The 16477-nt window shown below is 43.9% G+C and overlaps 2 protein-coding genes across 2 annotated transcripts; one reads left to right on the plus strand and one right to left on the minus strand.

The window, feature by feature from the left end:
* The first annotated feature begins 1367 nt into the window (after positions 1–1367).
* Positions 1368–4072, plus strand: LOC100191972 (SnRK2.10). Its single transcript, NM_001137396.1, has 8 exons — positions 1368–1778; positions 1867–2043; positions 2186–2239; positions 2373–2465; positions 2750–2842; positions 3051–3155; positions 3239–3337; positions 3425–4072. The coding sequence occupies exons 1-8, from the start codon at positions 1602–1604 to the stop codon at positions 3713–3715; spliced, it is 1089 nt and encodes a 362-aa protein (NP_001130868.1). The 5' UTR covers positions 1368–1601; the 3' UTR covers positions 3716–4072.
* Positions 4073–5459: 1387 nt separating this feature from the next.
* LOC100280631 (uncharacterized) lies at positions 5460–8266 on the minus strand. Its single transcript, NM_001174184.1, has 2 exons — positions 7747–8266; positions 5460–6545 (listed from the first exon to the last, which is right to left on the minus strand). Exons 1-2 carry the CDS (start codon positions 8158–8160, stop codon positions 5766–5768), a joined length of 1194 nt encoding a protein of 397 aa, NP_001167655.1. The 5' UTR covers positions 8161–8266; the 3' UTR covers positions 5460–5765.
* Positions 8267–16477: the final 8211 nt, after the last annotated feature.

Below are 16477 nucleotides of genomic sequence, written 5' to 3' on the forward strand. Positions count from 1 at the left end.
TATTAACTAATAACTATATAGTAAATATTAAATGAACACATCAAACGAAATTACATAATCTATAAATAATGTACGAAAACAATGTATACCTGAGAACGCGTACGAGTCCAGCTAACGGTGGAGAAGGTCAAGTCGGACGAACACCTACGTACAAAAAAACCTATTGTCAATAAAAAATTTGGCAGCACCTCCCCTGTAAAGTGATGTTTATAGAACCTGCGAATAAACGACAACACGATGGTTGCCAACACAGAAAACATGTAATATCAATGCGCTAAACAAAATGGTAACTATATAATCACTAAGAATTTACTAAACACTAAACTAAGAAATTTACTAAACTAAGAAATTAATAAACTAAGAAATTAATCTAAGAAATTTACTAAGAATACACTAAACTATATAATCACTAAGAATTTACTAAACTAAGAAATTAAAAAAAAAATACCGGGCGGTGGCCGACCGTAGCGCGCGGTGGCCGAGCGTTGGCGGAGCTCCGGGCGGTGGCGGCGAGCTCCGAGCGGCAGGGAGCGGGGCGGGCGAGCGGGGCGGGGAACTCCGGGCGAGCTCGGCGGAGCTCCGGGCGGCAGGGAGCGGGGCGGGCGGCGAGCCGGGCCGGCGGCGGCGATTTCGACGGAACGGCGGCGGTGGGTTTTGCGGCGGTAGAAGTGACGCGAACAGAGAAGAAACGCGCAGAGAGAAAGGTAGTTTGCGGGTATTTCCTAGCTCGGCGCCAAGATCTGTGGCACCGAGCTAGGTGTCACGCAGACTGCCACGTCACACAGCTCGGCGCCATAGGCTGTGGCGCCGAGCTGTGTTACCTCGGCACCACAGCTTATGGCGCCGAGCTTCGGGTCCAAACGTGCAAATAAAATTTCTGAGGGTCCAAACGTAAATTTTTGTCTCGAAAGGGGCTAAAAAACAAAAAATTCGGGTTACTGGTCACCGGTGTCCTCGGTCGACACGGAATGACATCTGGGACCACCTGGGCCCACGTGGCGGTGTGATATACTGTATTAGGTAAGACGAGCAGGGTCACAGGCCGTCGCAGCCCACATCGTCGTCTTCGGTTCGTCTCTTCTGTTGCTGGGCTCGTCGCGAGGGTAGCAGAGGCCAGATGAGGGACAGAGCAAGCGAGAGAAGCTGAAGAAACAATTTGTTTTTTTTCTTTCTTATCGAAACAGCACAGACCAGTGAAAGAGGGAGCGAATTAGCGAAAAGAAGAAGACAATATAAAAAATAAATAAATAAATAACTACACCGAATGCAGCGAGCGAGGTGGAGGTGGGGGAAAAAGGGCGAGGTGACACCGTGACAGAGAGAAGGCGAGGGAGGGATCACGAGGTGTGCTTCCTCCTCCGCCCAATCCTGCCCAACCAAATCCGCCAGCGCCGCCTCCTTTACACTCCCACCTCTGTCCCGGAGCAAAAAAAGGAGGGAGAGGCTCGCTTCTTGGATCGCGGGGTCACGGGACGCGCGCCGCGGGCCGGTACGCTGCTGCTGGCGGACTGCTCGACCCTTGCCTACCAGCTGCTGCCTGCTGCTGCTTCCTTGGCTGGCGCCGGCGAGAGACGGAGGCGAGGCGAGGCGAGGCGACGACGATGGACCGGGCGGCGCTCACCGTGGGCCCGGGGATGGACATGCCCATAATGCACGACGGCGACCGCTACGAGCTCGTCCGCGACATCGGCTCCGGCAACTTCGGCGTCGCGCGCCTCATGCGCAACCGCGCCGACGGCCAGCTCGTCGCCGTCAAGTACATCGAGCGAGGCGAGAAGGTTGGTTCTTTTTTGCTACTACTCCCTGCCTGCCTGTGCGTGTCCGGCTCTCCGATACCAACATCATCAACCAAACCAACCGCTGCAGATTGACGAGAACGTGCAGCGGGAGATCATCAACCACCGCTCCCTGCGCCACCCCAACATCATCCGCTTCAAGGAGGTCATCCTCACCCCGACGCACCTCGCCATCGTCATGGAGTACGCCTCCGGCGGGGAGCTCTTCGAGCGCATCTGCAACGCTGGCAGGTTCAGCGAGGACGAGGTCCATTCCTTTTCTTTCGTCTTCTCTCGCTTTCATCAACGCTGCTTGCTCGTGCTGCCTTTCCTCTGTACTTGTGATGACACTCCTGCCCTGTACAACTACAAACATGGTACACTAATCAAACTGTCAAAGCTTCTTTCAGGCGCGTTTCTTTTTCCAGCAACTCATATCAGGGGTCAGCTACTGCCATTCCATGGTACTGCTCCTTATCTTCTTTCCTTCCAATAACATTTACTACCAAAATATAGCACGTGGATCCGCAATCTTTATACTGTACCGGCCTCATCTGTTTAAAATTGCTCTGTTTTGTGCCTACATTTTTTGTCAAGCAAGTATGCCATCGCGACTTGAAGCTAGAGAACACCCTGTTGGACGGGAGCACCGCGCCTCGCCTCAAGATATGTGATTTTGGCTACTCAAAGGTACTGCTAGATGCTTACAGCTTACACATTTTGGGGGGGAAAGAAACACAGTTTCAATTAACAATGCACACTTTACGCTGTTAGTATACCAAAACGAGGAGTAAAATTATTCTAACTGTAATTAGCAGCCCATGATGTAGTCAAGGAAAAAAATTAACTGAACTCGTCTGCTTATAATTTTAACTCTATCAGTAGAGTAGATACTGTTATCAGGTGCCTTTAAAAAGATGTGGGACATTTGTCTTCAACTGTTGGTCTACTTATACCTCTTTTTTGCATTGCAGTCATCAGTTCTACACTCGCAGCCGAAATCTACAGTGGGAACTCCTGCATACATTGCTCCTGAGGTTCTTCTGAAGAAGGAATACGATGGAAAGGTATCATGTGTATTGTCATTGATTATTCTACATACCGTTTCTATTCATGCACACGTTATTGCTCTCCCCTTAAACAACATGTTTGTGTGGCAACTGGCAAAGCATTTTATACACGCACGGTTTGTAGTCATGTATATGTATAGCAGGAAACTATGTTGGCAAGTTGGAACCCTATGTCAGTCACTAACTCTTCGTTACTGAAAACAAGGTCGCTGATGTGTGGTCATGTGGAGTAACGCTGTACGTGATGCTGGTCGGTGCATATCCATTTGAGGACCCAGATGAGCCTAAGAATTTCAGGAAGACAATTCAGGTTTCCTTTGCAGACTGGTTTACACCAGCGTCTCTCAATTGACTGCTCATCCTGATCAAACGCTGACGAGATCTGCTTGGCAGAGAATATTGGGTGTGCAGTACTCAATTCCAGACTATGTCCACATATCTCCAGAGTGCCAAAATCTTGTCTCTAGGATTTTCGTCGCCGACCCAGCCACCGTGAGTACATGCAGCTTCATAATGTTTCACTAGCTTCTGCACTGCACATGTTTGCTTTTGAACAAATTACTGACGTTACCTATACAGAGGATCACCATCCCTGAGATAAGGAACCATCCATGGTTCTTGAAGAACCTGCCAGCTGACCTAATGGATGACAGCACGATGAGCAAGCAGTACGAGGAGCCTGAGCAACCGATGCAGAGCATGGATGAGATCATGCAGATCCTGGCTGAGGCGACCATTCCAGCAGCTGGTCCCCATGGACTCAATCAGTTCCTGAACGACGGCCTTGACCTCGACGATGACATGGACGACCTGGACTCAGATACCGATCTTGACCTGGAAAGCAGTGGGGAAATCGTGTATGCTATTTGACAGCAGCGAGGCAATGCGTATCATCAGTCGTGCTCAGATCGTTTGTTGCGCCGCAGGTTACCGAGATAATTAGAGAGACAGGGGGGAGGTATCTGCTGGAGATGCTGCTCGTGTCTGATGCCGTGATGCCCCCCTTTTTTTCATCCTGTTATGTTTGGCTGTTGTTTGGTTGTGGTGCACCTCCAGTGTTTTACAACAGTTTGGCCCTTCGGAATTGGTTGTGCTAGAACCTCGTCCATCTGAGAAGACCCTTTGTTTTTGCATCCCCAGCTAAGAGAGTGAAGTACTTGTATAATTATACTGTTTGTGTCATATGTATTTGGTGTAGGAAAATAAAGAAACTCCATTGCCCGTTCTTGTTCCTTCCGTGTCTCACGAATTTTTTCAGAACCCTCTCAATTTTAGTGTCTTTTTGGCTGCTGTATCTCACGGCTGAATCACCAAGGCACAATATTTTAAACGACTGTCGCCTATTTAAATCTTTACATATTTAGTGGTTCCGTGCATTCATAATTGGGATGGACCCTCTCGTTCGTCGAATATCAAAGTGGAGTTAGAGAGATGCTGAAGGGGATAACATTAGATATAACGGGCAGCATGATGTTAGGCGATGGAAAACGTTGAAGGATCGACGAGAAAGAGATATGATGTATTAGAGATGGCTAAGGGTGTGTTTGGTTTGGCTTTTGGCTTTGCTTTTGCCCCCTAAAAGCCAAAAGCCAACCAAAGGGCTGGATCCAGGAAGCAGCTTTTTCTAAAAGCCGACTTTCTCGTAGTGCAAAACTGAAAGCACCCCTGGACCTGCTTTTAGTGGCTTTTGGATGGAACTGTGAAAACATATATCGAAGAACTTTTAACGAATTTTACTGGTTTCCACCAAACGATTTTTAGCTTTTTAACAGCACACAGCCTACAGCAGCTTTTTCCACAGCTCACAGCCCAACCAAACAGACCCTAAGCCACGTCGCTGACCTTCGGAGTTGGGTGTAGGCAGGCGAGGATAATTTAGCTCATGTACCCTTTTGATTGGGATTATAGATTTTTGGTAATCTAGCTCAGAAAACAGAACTAATCACACCCGAAATGTATACAACTCAATCTCTAATATTTACATGGCATAATAGAAGATTCGAAATAAAAAAAAAGAGAAAAAAATCCTTTTACCTGTGCACCACTATAAAATATCGTAATTACTTAAAATTTAATATATTGGTAGAGTAAATAATAAAATATATCTATATTTTTTAAAAGATTTTTTTATAGTTTGATTACAAGGCAGTTGCATATAAAACTTGATTACACAACAATTTTTCGGTATTCTACACCTCGGTGGTGTCCCCGGCTACTTCACCGAACTATTCTAGCATCCTGCGGTAGTAGAAATAAGGCCAATTGAAGCGCCAAAATCGTTGTTCCAGCTAGGTTTTTCTAATTCCGTATGGATTGTAAGGGATTGAGTGTGTTTTAATTCATATCGAGTCAAAATATTTTATATTTTTTTTCAATCCCTTCCAATGAGGTATAGAAATAACCGAACGAATAAACGGATTGTTCAGTTTTCAGGGTCACGTATTTTCATTCAAAGAGATTTGTACCAAACTACTCATTTCTGCCTGCCTTATCATCGTGAACACCGTGTCATTGTGAAACAATTGGCACAAACCTAATTCATTATTTTTATATAAAAAAAGACTGAACATCAGAATCAAGCAGGATGTGGAACTCGAAAGTAAACAGTAAATATAATCATCAGTAACCGATACGTGCTTCACAACAGAATCTATATGTTATCAGTCTTACAGATGTCACTGGAAAAAGGTCACTAGAACCAGAAACATCAGAGAGGAAGAATGAAACAGTAAGTACCATGAGTCCATGACCACACATACCAATTCTGAACTATCATCTCGCAGCCTTACATACATCGATCAAGCATCTATTTATTCAAAAACAAAACATGGCAGATTACACATAAAGCTTGATCAGCTGTCAAAGCCACACATCTGTGAGGGGATGGAACCGCACCAAGGCCACACTTCTGAACAACACACTATGGAGCAAGGAGGGGATTCACCACGTGGCCGACAAACAGCACCACACCAGTCAAGTCTTCGCGGATCAGGAACATGAAAGGGTGATCTGCGACGAAATCCTGAGGCATCGTGAACGACCGGAGCACAACTGTTGCAGCAGATGCGGCAGCGGCCTCCGTTCCTTCCTCGTTCACTTCGACAAATGACTTGTGGAATACGGACGAAACAGACAAGTTCCGTCCCTCTGGTGAATCAACTAACCCCGACAGGTCCGCTTCAGCACTAAACGGAAGCTGGAGCCCGAGACCTTTGAGCAACTCAGATGCCTCAAATCCAAAGGATATCTTGAACTTGGGGACTTTGAACTGTCCGACTGGAACCTTGTGCATTGGGACATGGTTCTCCAGGAACTCTGGTTCAGAGCTCAGCTTTTCAGCCAAGCTCCAGATGGCATCTTTTGCATCTGGAAGAAGAATGTACATGGAGAACTGCCTCTTGTCCGCACCTTGCTGGTATGGAAGCTTAAGCACCTTCAAGTTGTTGTAAGCCACGATATATTGTTTGTCTGTACTGGACATGAAAGGTGCTTGGACTGAGCTCCCATCAAGAAGGTGGAACTCGCTATCTTTTGTTTTAGATGCATCAAACTTCTCAGTCCAAGCTCCTTTAAAATAGAGCGCATTACCAAGAACAAGCCTGGTGGTGTGGTCAACAGAACCTGGGGGCAGGATCTCTTTGATGAGACCAGAAGTAATTTTTTCTACCCATGAGTTCACTTGACCAGCAGCTTCAGCAGCCTGACCAATAATAGAAAATATATCAGTGCCTCATACTCATGCCAAAAGCATGAAACAAAATCACTCTGAAGTTTCCAAAATAACTGACATAGTGCAAGGATATAAGTATGTAAAGAAACTGAGGTAACCATTATATATTAACCTGACACAAACTTAAACAAAAAAAGGAACTGTTCCCGATCAAACAGACTTTAGAAATTGACAAGTAAACCAAGCATAAGTGTAGCACTATTATCACAGAGCATTCAGATGAGAAGGAAATTACATGCAACAAGAGACAGTTCATGTGACTATAATCATCTAAACTGTCAAGATACAATAATATATGGATAGTAGTAAGAGCCGCGGCACAAACCTACCAGGGAAACAGCTGATACATTCAACTGTATATCCACATCATTTAAATGTCCTAGTAGCTTCTAAATAATGGCTGTGGTCAGAACATATTGCTGCAGCTACAGATGCAGCTCCACCACTGCGTGTTACTGTAACTGTAACAACTATTGTACTAAAGATTGTTTGCTGCCGTAGGTACTAAATATTTAGCTCTAGATCCTGAAATAATAGAAGTCACTGGTCCAAGCCTTCAAAATCTCAAGTATACACCTAGTGAGAACTGAAAAATCCAAAAGAGGGTCATAAATCCTGAGTTTTCTAATTATCCTACAACAACCACATCCATACATATTACTCATTAGCAGGCCAGCACCCATCGAATAATGACTGAAAATAACAAATTCCATGGAAAAAATCGGAGTGAACACTAAATAGCACAATTTGGTGAGAGAAACAAGTCAGTAATTATATCTGTCTAAACATATATTGTAAAAGGCTTAGACTTATTATTTCTAAAAAAAAGTATAGTATGTTACAAGTTCAAGCACCGTTAAGTGTTAGGCCACAAAGATCAGGAAAGAAGTAGAGATAACATTATTACACTTAATTACTATGAGTTAAGGAGAAACCAGGCACTTAATAACTCTTACATAACATTATTACACTTAATTATGAGTTAAGGAGAAACAAGCCACTTAATAACTCTGACAAGAGTATCAATGTAAAACTGCACATAAAAAATGAATCAGAATTCAGAAGGCACTAGCCAATCTGTCCCGTAGCAGAAACAGCAAGATTTGATTCATACATCGCGGTAGAAGTACGCAAGTGTTAGGGAGCTCGGTAGGAAGGGGATCAAATCAACCTTTTTCTGGAAGTCGACGGACTGGGTGTCGGCCCTGTACTTTCCCACGGCGATCTCCTCGAAGGCCGGCTTGAGCTTCAGCGAGGAGTCGACGAAGACGCCGTCGGCGAAGGCGACGCGCGGGCCGCCGGCGCCGGAGCCGTCGGCGAGCACGAGCTGCACCACCTGCTCGGCGAGCGCGTGCAGGCCGTCGGCCCCGGCGGGCGCGTCGCCTCCGAGGGCGGCGGCGAGCTGGTCGCGCGTGGCGCCACCCGCGCCGGCGGCGAGGAGGCTGAGCGCGACGTGGAGGGAGAGCGGGGAGAAGGCGGAGTTGCTGGCGGGGGATGGGGGTGGGGAGGAGAGCGCGGCGGCGAGGCGGAGCCCGAAGCGGGTCTGGTAGCCGATGGAGACGCGGATGTCGGCGGCGGTGGCCATGGTCGGTCCACTCTCCACTTGGTTGAGAGTTGAGACTCCTGTCCTGGCAAGGAGGAAGAGGCGTTGCGGTTTCCAAGTCTTGCGAGGTGGTTTTCGAGTATTTTGCTGGACAGCGAGAATGCAAGATGCTCACTCCTTGTGCCAGGTCTTCTTCTATGCTAAGCAACAGGCGTCAGGGGCAGGGCCCATGGGTTGGTTGCTTGCTGCCAGGTGCCAAGACCCAAATATCCTCCGTGGGCCGAGGGAGATCAAAATGCGCCTTTTATTTTTATTTTTTCTCGAGAGGTACTGTACTGACTTAGGCCCTGTTTGTTTGGGATTATAATCTATATAGATTATATAATCCAATGTGAATAATCTAGTGAGGAAACAAACAAACAACTTATATAATAAGATTATATAATCTATCACTTGAAATTATAATAATCCTATAAGCTCATCAAGGGGTGCTTATTTTAGCTTATTGTTTGTAAAAGACCCACTACCCATGCCAAGTTGTTTAATATTACTTCCAATTGCCATCAACTAATGTCATCGGAACCAACCCTCAATACGCACGATAGAATGGCACCGGCCGGACCTCTCCTCCTCCACTTCAAACCCTAGCCGCCAGCTACAACATCTGCTCGATTCTGCGCCACCATGGATCCTAACGACACCGAGGATAGCCTTTATGAAGCTTGGGAGCACCGAAATTTGTTGTTGCGGCGCGAGCTCATCTTCGATTTGAGAAATGGAGACCATGTCAACACGGAGGAGGAAGGAGACGCCTGCAGCCTTGACGTGGGTGACGGCTTGGGGCGTGGCGTTGGACGCGGCGGCGGTGTATCACGGGGGCGCAGAACTACCGGCGTTGGGCGTGCATCAACCAGCTTGGGGCGTGGTGTTGGGCGCGGAAGTACTTGTAGCCTGGCGCGAGGCACCGCGGGAGCCACCGGCGTTGGATGCAGCTCCGTCTCCCTCGAGTCCAGCACTGGCGCACCTACAGGTACGTTCCGTTGGTACTTGCTGCCTCTATCCGCGAGAGCTTCAGAGTGAGCGAGAGAAGCAGCGGGGACAGGGGGAGGACGGACGGGACGGAGAGCTTCAGAGAAGATGCCTCCAGTGCCGCCAGTGAGCTTCAGAGAAGATGCTGCGGCCCCTCCGGCGTCGCCCCGGGGAGCGCGCTTGGCGTCCGCACGGCCTTGGGGAGCAAGCCGCCTCGCTCAATCTGAAGAGAGCCCAGGAAGCAAGCTGCCTCGCTCACTCTGAAGGGATGCTAGTAGCTCCTGCTGATGAAGTAGTAGCTGACGGATAGCTAGTGTCATATTTATTAGTAATACTAGTTAGAAAATCAAGCGCATATTTATTAGTAGCTGACGGATAGCCATAGAATTGGGTAGAAGAAGAATTTCTTGACATAACCTGAGTCTTGCGTTAGGATGGAGTTTGGAAAAAGGGGAAATGTTTTCATCAAAGGTGACATCTCTAGAATTATATAACCTGAGTCTTGCTGTGTGTGTGACTGTTCTGTTTTATTTTCAGTGGCTTCAATGTGACTGTTCTGTTTTATTTTCATATGTTAGGTGTTCCTGCAGATGGACTACCACCATTAGGGATAGGGCGTGGCTGTGGAAAGCGAGCATCACAAGGTTCACAGGGATCTATTCGTTCAGTTCGTGGACGTGGGCGTGGCCATGCTTCGAGCTCACAATCCTACAACCCTCCACGCTCTACTTCGCTCGATGTGGATCTGAACCTTAACTCCGAGCCCACCGCTGATGATGATGTTGAAGAAATGATTCATAACACCACGGTATATTCTTGTACAATTGTGTTTTATTCCATCATGCATTGCTTGTAGTTACTATTTAGTATTCTAAATCATTATTTACATATATCTTATATGAATGAATAGAAACAAATTTATGACAAAGCTGCTTGGACATTCGACAATAGTAGAATTTTTTGTGAAATATGCATCCAAGAAATCAATGCTGGGAATAGGTCTAATGGTATCATGACTTCCCGAGGTTACAACAACATAGCTGAGAAGTATAAAATAGCAACTGGGCTGCGTCATTCAAAAGTGCAATTGAAGAACAAGTGGGATTTACTTAAAGGCTTGTATGGGTTCTGGTTACAACTGCATAAAGATACTGGACTTGGGTGGAATGCAACCTTGGGAACATATTCTGCATCCGATGAGTACTGGAATAGGTTGACAAAGGTATGCATCATTTTGTTCCTTATTTTCAATGTTTTCTTAATGAGTTTAGTTTAACTAACCATTCTTTTACATGCATGTAGGGTCATTCAAACTGGAAACAATTAAAGAAAGGCCCACCAGAGCATGAAGAATTGTTACATGAAATGTTTGGTGGCATTGTTGTGGATGGATCTAGTGCATGCACACCTGGTGAAGTGCTTGGAGGGAATGATGAAGAAGATGTTGCTGTTGATGGATCACCTGCTACTAGTTCCTATGCTCCAAAAGGAAGCTTCCCCCGAAATCGAGCAACTGCCAGAACTGCTACAAGTCCATTGAAGCCCAAGAACCAAATGGTCAAAGTGATGCAGAATATTCATGCCACTCTAAAAGAAAATTGTAAAATTGCAAACAAAGTCATGCTAGGTGAGCATCTAGATGAAGTAATTAGGGAAGTTCAGTCTATGGCGACACTTCATAGAAGATGTGGGGCAAAGGAAGATGTGGGGCAAAGGAAGGATCAGCTGAACACTTCATGGCAACTGAACTTTTTCGGAAAGCTGAGAATCGGTCCTCCTTTAAGGCATTTGAGACAGATGAAGGAAGGCTTCTTTGGTTGAAGCGACACTGTGCACGTGCAGGACTCATGTAGAACAGCTTACTATGCTAGTTAAAATTGTCATGAACCTTATTATGATCAGCTGAACATTAGCATCCTACTTCTTGCTTAATGAACTTTTTATTTCTTGATTAGGAACTCCTTTATGTTGAATTGAACCATATTACAGATAATGTCATTTATAGTATACAATGGTTCCTTGTAGATGGATGTTTGTTCAAGTGATGATGATGATGATATGTCCATGAATGTTGCTCTCAACCGAGTTGAGACTTTGAGGAATTTTGAAGCAGTTGTTGCAGGAATAGGTATGTTCTATACTGAAAATTACTTGAACAAGGCCATTAGAAGACAACCTATTATGTGTGGCTTTGATTGGGTTATGAGAACACTAAGCGATCCTACTGAATGTTATGAGATGTTTAGGATGAGTAAACCATTATTTGACAGATTACATGACTTGTTAGTGTCATCTTATGGCTTGGCATCTAGTAGTAAAATGACATCTATTGAAGCACTGGCAATGTTTCTGTGGACTGTTGGTGCACCTCAATCATTTGTTCAAGTGAAGAATCGATTTCAAAGGTCAAAAGAAACCATTAGTAGGAAATTCAATGAAGTGTTGGATTGTGTATATCGAATGGCCAAAGAGATTGTGAAGCCTATAGATCCAAACTTCATAACAACGCATCAAAAGTTGCTAAGTGATCGGTATGCGCCTCATTTTAATAATTGTATAGGGGCAATAGATGGTACTCACATTCCAGTTGTTGTACCTGCATCAAAGATTGTTCAACATGTGGGTCGTCATGGATATCCAACTCAAAATGTTTTAGCTATATGTGATTTTGATATGAGGTTCACCTTTGTTGTTGCGGGATGGCCCGGATCGGTGCATGATATGAGAGTATTCAATGATGCTCTGCGCAAGTATGGCACTATTTTCCCTCATCCTCCACCTGGTACGATTATATTAATGCAATTTAATTTTGCGTTGTTCATAATTAAAAATTGAGTGTCTCATATTTGTTTGAAATTTTTTAGGAAAATTTTACCTTGTGGATTCGGGGTATCCAAACCAAAAGGGCTATCTTGCTCCATACAAAGGAGTGAAGTACCATTTACCAGAGTTTAGAGCGGGACCACGTGCAACTGGGAAAAAGGAGGTATTCAACCAATTGCACTCTTCTCTTCGTAATCACATTGAGCGTTCTTTCGGTGTATTGAAGATGAAGTGGAGAATTTTGTTGGACTTGCCAAGTTATCCGATATTGAAGCAATCAAAAATAATACATGCATGCATGGCTCTACATAATTTCATTCGAGATAGTAAAATGGCCGATGATGAGTTTGATCGTTGTGATCAAGACGAGAACTATATGCCGATTCCTCCAAGTCATCACAATGCTGAAGGCCAATTGGGAGAAGAAGAGGGAGACATGAATAACTTTCGAGATCAAATTGCCAATGCACTATTTGATATGAGAATGTAATTTTATATTGAGTACTTTGGTTTGGACAAAACATGTATGAATTATTTGTCTTTTTAAAATTACGCATTAAACAATTGTTGGACAAAACGTGTATGAGCTATTTGGAAAAAAAGCATCTATAAACGTGTATAAATTGTTGTGTATAAACTGCGTAGGAACTAGTATAAATTATTGTGTATAAATTGTTGTGTATAAACGTGTATGAGTTTGATAGTAAAACAGCCAGGGTATTATTGTATTTGCATGCATATGAATAATAAGTCAAGTTCAAATAATCCGAGCTAACAAACAGCAGCACCTAGCTTATTTAATTCAGAGCAAATAATCCAGATTATATAATCTAGATTATAAGTTAGATTATATAATCTATAAGTTGAAACAAACAGGGCCTTAGGGCCTGTTTGTTTACCCCATGGATTATATAATCTGGACTGGATTATATAATCTGAGTAGTCCTGTTTGTTTACCCAGATTATTTGAGTTGTTAATAGGATTCTTTTGTATGAGGAAGACAAGAATGCCCTCTATATTTGTACTAGGTTGAAACTCATATATGAAAAAAAATAATTCAATTGACATTGGCAAATATTGCATTAGCAATATTATCACGGAAGGCATTTATGTCACCTTCTTCATCCCCAAATTGACTAGTACTAGGCGCAAAAACGATTCGGTGGATTATAATGGCAATGGTGGGTAATTTCTAGAAAACTTGAAAGGGTAGTGGGGCAGTGGGAAAAAAATAATCTGAAATAAGCACCTCCTCACTTGCTTATGGATTATCATAATCCAAGGGGTTAGATTATATAATATGGGCAAATAAGCTGGACTGTTTGTTTGACTCTTAGGATTATTTAATCCAGATTATATAATCTTGGGGGTAAACAAACAGGCCCTTACTTGGGAAGGAGGTATATATATGCAGTTGTGTTTTGTGTGTGTTGAAAAGAAATGATGATCCTTCTAGTATAATATAAATAATGTTTGCGTCTTTTTTTTATCCTGCAAGTGGAGAGATTGGGAAAACGGGAGTAATATGGACCTGTGTGACGTCATTTATCAGATAGCATCCGAAGTTATATAGAGAATAGATAGACTACGGGTTATTCTATCCGATGTGATTTCGAGAAAACAGTCAGCTTTTGTGCCGGGATGGCTAGCTCATTAAGAACAACGTTGCAAATGAGCGTGCTTGTACTTTACGAACGAAGAAGAAAAGGGAACACGATCGCAGATGTTGTGCGGTGAAACTTGAATTATACGAAGAAAGCGTATATATGATCTCGTGGAGTGAAACTACTTACGAGCTAGTGCGTTTATGATTTCTATTGCCAGTTTAGATGAATCAGCAGAACCGCTCTCTGCTGCTCGCAAGGTTAATCTTGCTGAGCCAAGTGAAGCGAGCTGAGCAGGGACAAAACCAAACACGCGGTAAGTAGGACTATTCAGACTATTCAAGCATTGGGTCGTCTAGGGTCGAGTTCGGGTCAGACCGAGGTCGGATTGTGGGTCATTTGGTATGGCTCACGCTCGACATATGTGAAGTGTAGGATTAGCTCGGGTTGGCTCGTGCCTCCTTGTTGGACGCGTCGGGTCGGATTTTTTGGGGGGGTTGGATCGGATTTTGGGTAAAAATCATGGCACGTACATGGCACGTAAATTGTCCCGGGTTAAAAACTATGGCATGTACTCGCTCGTCACATTAGTCGAGTCAGGTCAATAAAAGACACAAAAGAGTAATGTTCACAAAAATGTGCGACTCGAGATCGAGTTGTTACCCCCCTTATGAATATCGTCGAGGATGGAGTTCACAGGGTGATCTCTTTGAATCGCTTGATGGACTTTTGGGTGTGGCGGTCTTTAACCCTGTATCTCTTGATCATCCTCCTTGCCTTGATCAACTTCATCTCCCCCTTGATCATTGCCCTCCTCTTAAGGTGGCTCATCTTCTTGATATTCTTCTTCATTGTCTTGAGCTTAATCCTCATCTTGAGTTGGTGGAGATGCTTGATTGGAAGATGATGGTTGATCTTGTGCTTGTGGAGGCTCTTCGGATTCCTTAGGACACACATCCCCAATGGACATGTTCCTTAGCGCGACGCACAGAGCCTCTTCATCATCTAGCTCATCAAGATCAACTTCTCCACTTGGTAGCCATTAGTCTCATCAAACACAATGTCACAAGAAACCTCAACTAATCCAGTGGATTTGTTGAAGACTCTATATGCCCTTGTGTTTGAGTCATAACCAAGTAAAAAGCCTTCTACAGCCTTAAGAGCAAATTTAGATTGTCTACCTTTTTAACAAGAATAAAGCATTTGCTACCAAAGACTCTAAAATATGAAACATTGGGCTTTTTACCGGTGAGGAGTTCATAAGATGTCTTCTTGAGGATTCGGTGAAGGTAGAGTCGGTTGATGGAGTACCAGGTGGTGTTAATCGCCTCAGCCCAAAACCGGTTTGGAGTCTTATACTCATCAAGCACGGTCCTTGCCATGTCCAGTAGAGTTCTATTCTTCCTCTCCACTATACCATTTTGTTGGGGTGTGTAGGGAGAAGAGAACTCATGCTTGATGCCCTCCTCCTTAAGAAAGCCTTCAATTTGTGAGTTCTTGAACTCTGTTCTGTTGTCGCTTCTTATCTTCTTGATCCTTAATCCGAACTCATTTTGAGCCTGTCTCAAGAATCCTTTTAAGGTCTCTTGGATTTGAGATTTTTCCTGCAAAAAGAATACCCAAGTGAAGCGAGAATAATAGTCCACAATTACTAGACAGTACTTACTCTCGTCGATGCTTATGTAAGCTATTGGGCCGAATAGATCCATATGGAGTAACTCCAGTGGCCTGTCTGTTGTCATGATGTTCTTGTGTGGATGGTGGACACCAACTTGCTTTCCTGCTTGACATGCGCTACAAACCCTATCTTTCTCAAAATTAACATTTGTTAGTCCCAAAATGTGCTCTCCCTTTAGAAGCTTGTGAAGATTCTTCATCCCAACATGAGCTAGTCGGTGATGCCAGAGCCAACCCATGTTAGTCTTAGCAATTAAGCAAGTATCGAGTTCAGCTCCATTGAAATCAACTAAGTATAGCTGACCCTCTAATACTCCCTTAAATGCTACTAAATCACCACTTCTTCTAAAGACAGTAACACCTATATCCGTAAAAAGACAGTTGTAACCCATTTTACATAATTGCGATACAGAAAGCAAATTGTAATCTAAAGAATCTACAAGAAAAACATTGGAAATGGAATGGTCAGGTGATATAACAATTTTACCAAGTCCTTTGACCAAACCTTGATTTCCATCCTCGAATGTGATAGTTCTTTGGGGATCTTCGTTTTTCTCGTAGGAGGAGAACATCCTTTTCTCCCCTGTCATGTGGTTTGTGCATCCGCTATCAATAATCCAACTTGAGCCCTCGGATGCATAAACCTGCAAAACAATTTAGGCCTTGTTCTTAGGTATCCAAACGGTCTTGGGTCCTTTCACATTAGAAACAAGCACCTTGGGTACCCAAACACAAGTCTTGGAGCTCTTGTGTTTGCCCCCAACATATTTGGCAACTACTTTGCCTGATCTGTTAGTGAGCACATAAGAAGCATCAAAAGTTTTAAATGAAACATTAAGCTCATTTGATGCAGTAGGAGTTTTCTTTTTAGGCATTTTAACATGGGTAGAATGCCTAGAGCTAGATGCCTCATTCTTGTACATAAAAGCATGATAGGAAACAGAATGAGACTTCCTAGCATGAATTCTTCTAATCTTGTGCTCAGAATAACCAGCAGGATATAAAATGTAACCCTCGTTATCCTGAGTCATGGGAGCCTTGCCTTTTACAAAGCTAGACAATTTCTTAGGGGCATTAAGCTTGACATTGCTTCCTTGTTGGAAGCCAATGCCATCCTTGATGTCAGGGCGTCTCCCACTATAGAGCATGCTTCTAGCAAATTTAAATTTTTCGTTTTCAATTTCATGCTCTTTAATTTTACTAGTTAATTGTGCTATATGATCAT

Source organism: Zea mays, chromosome 5 (genome assembly GCF_902167145.1).
Source record: "Zea mays cultivar B73 chromosome 5, Zm-B73-REFERENCE-NAM-5.0, whole genome shotgun sequence".
NCBI classification, from domain to species: Eukaryota; Viridiplantae; Streptophyta; class Magnoliopsida; order Poales; family Poaceae; genus Zea; species Zea mays.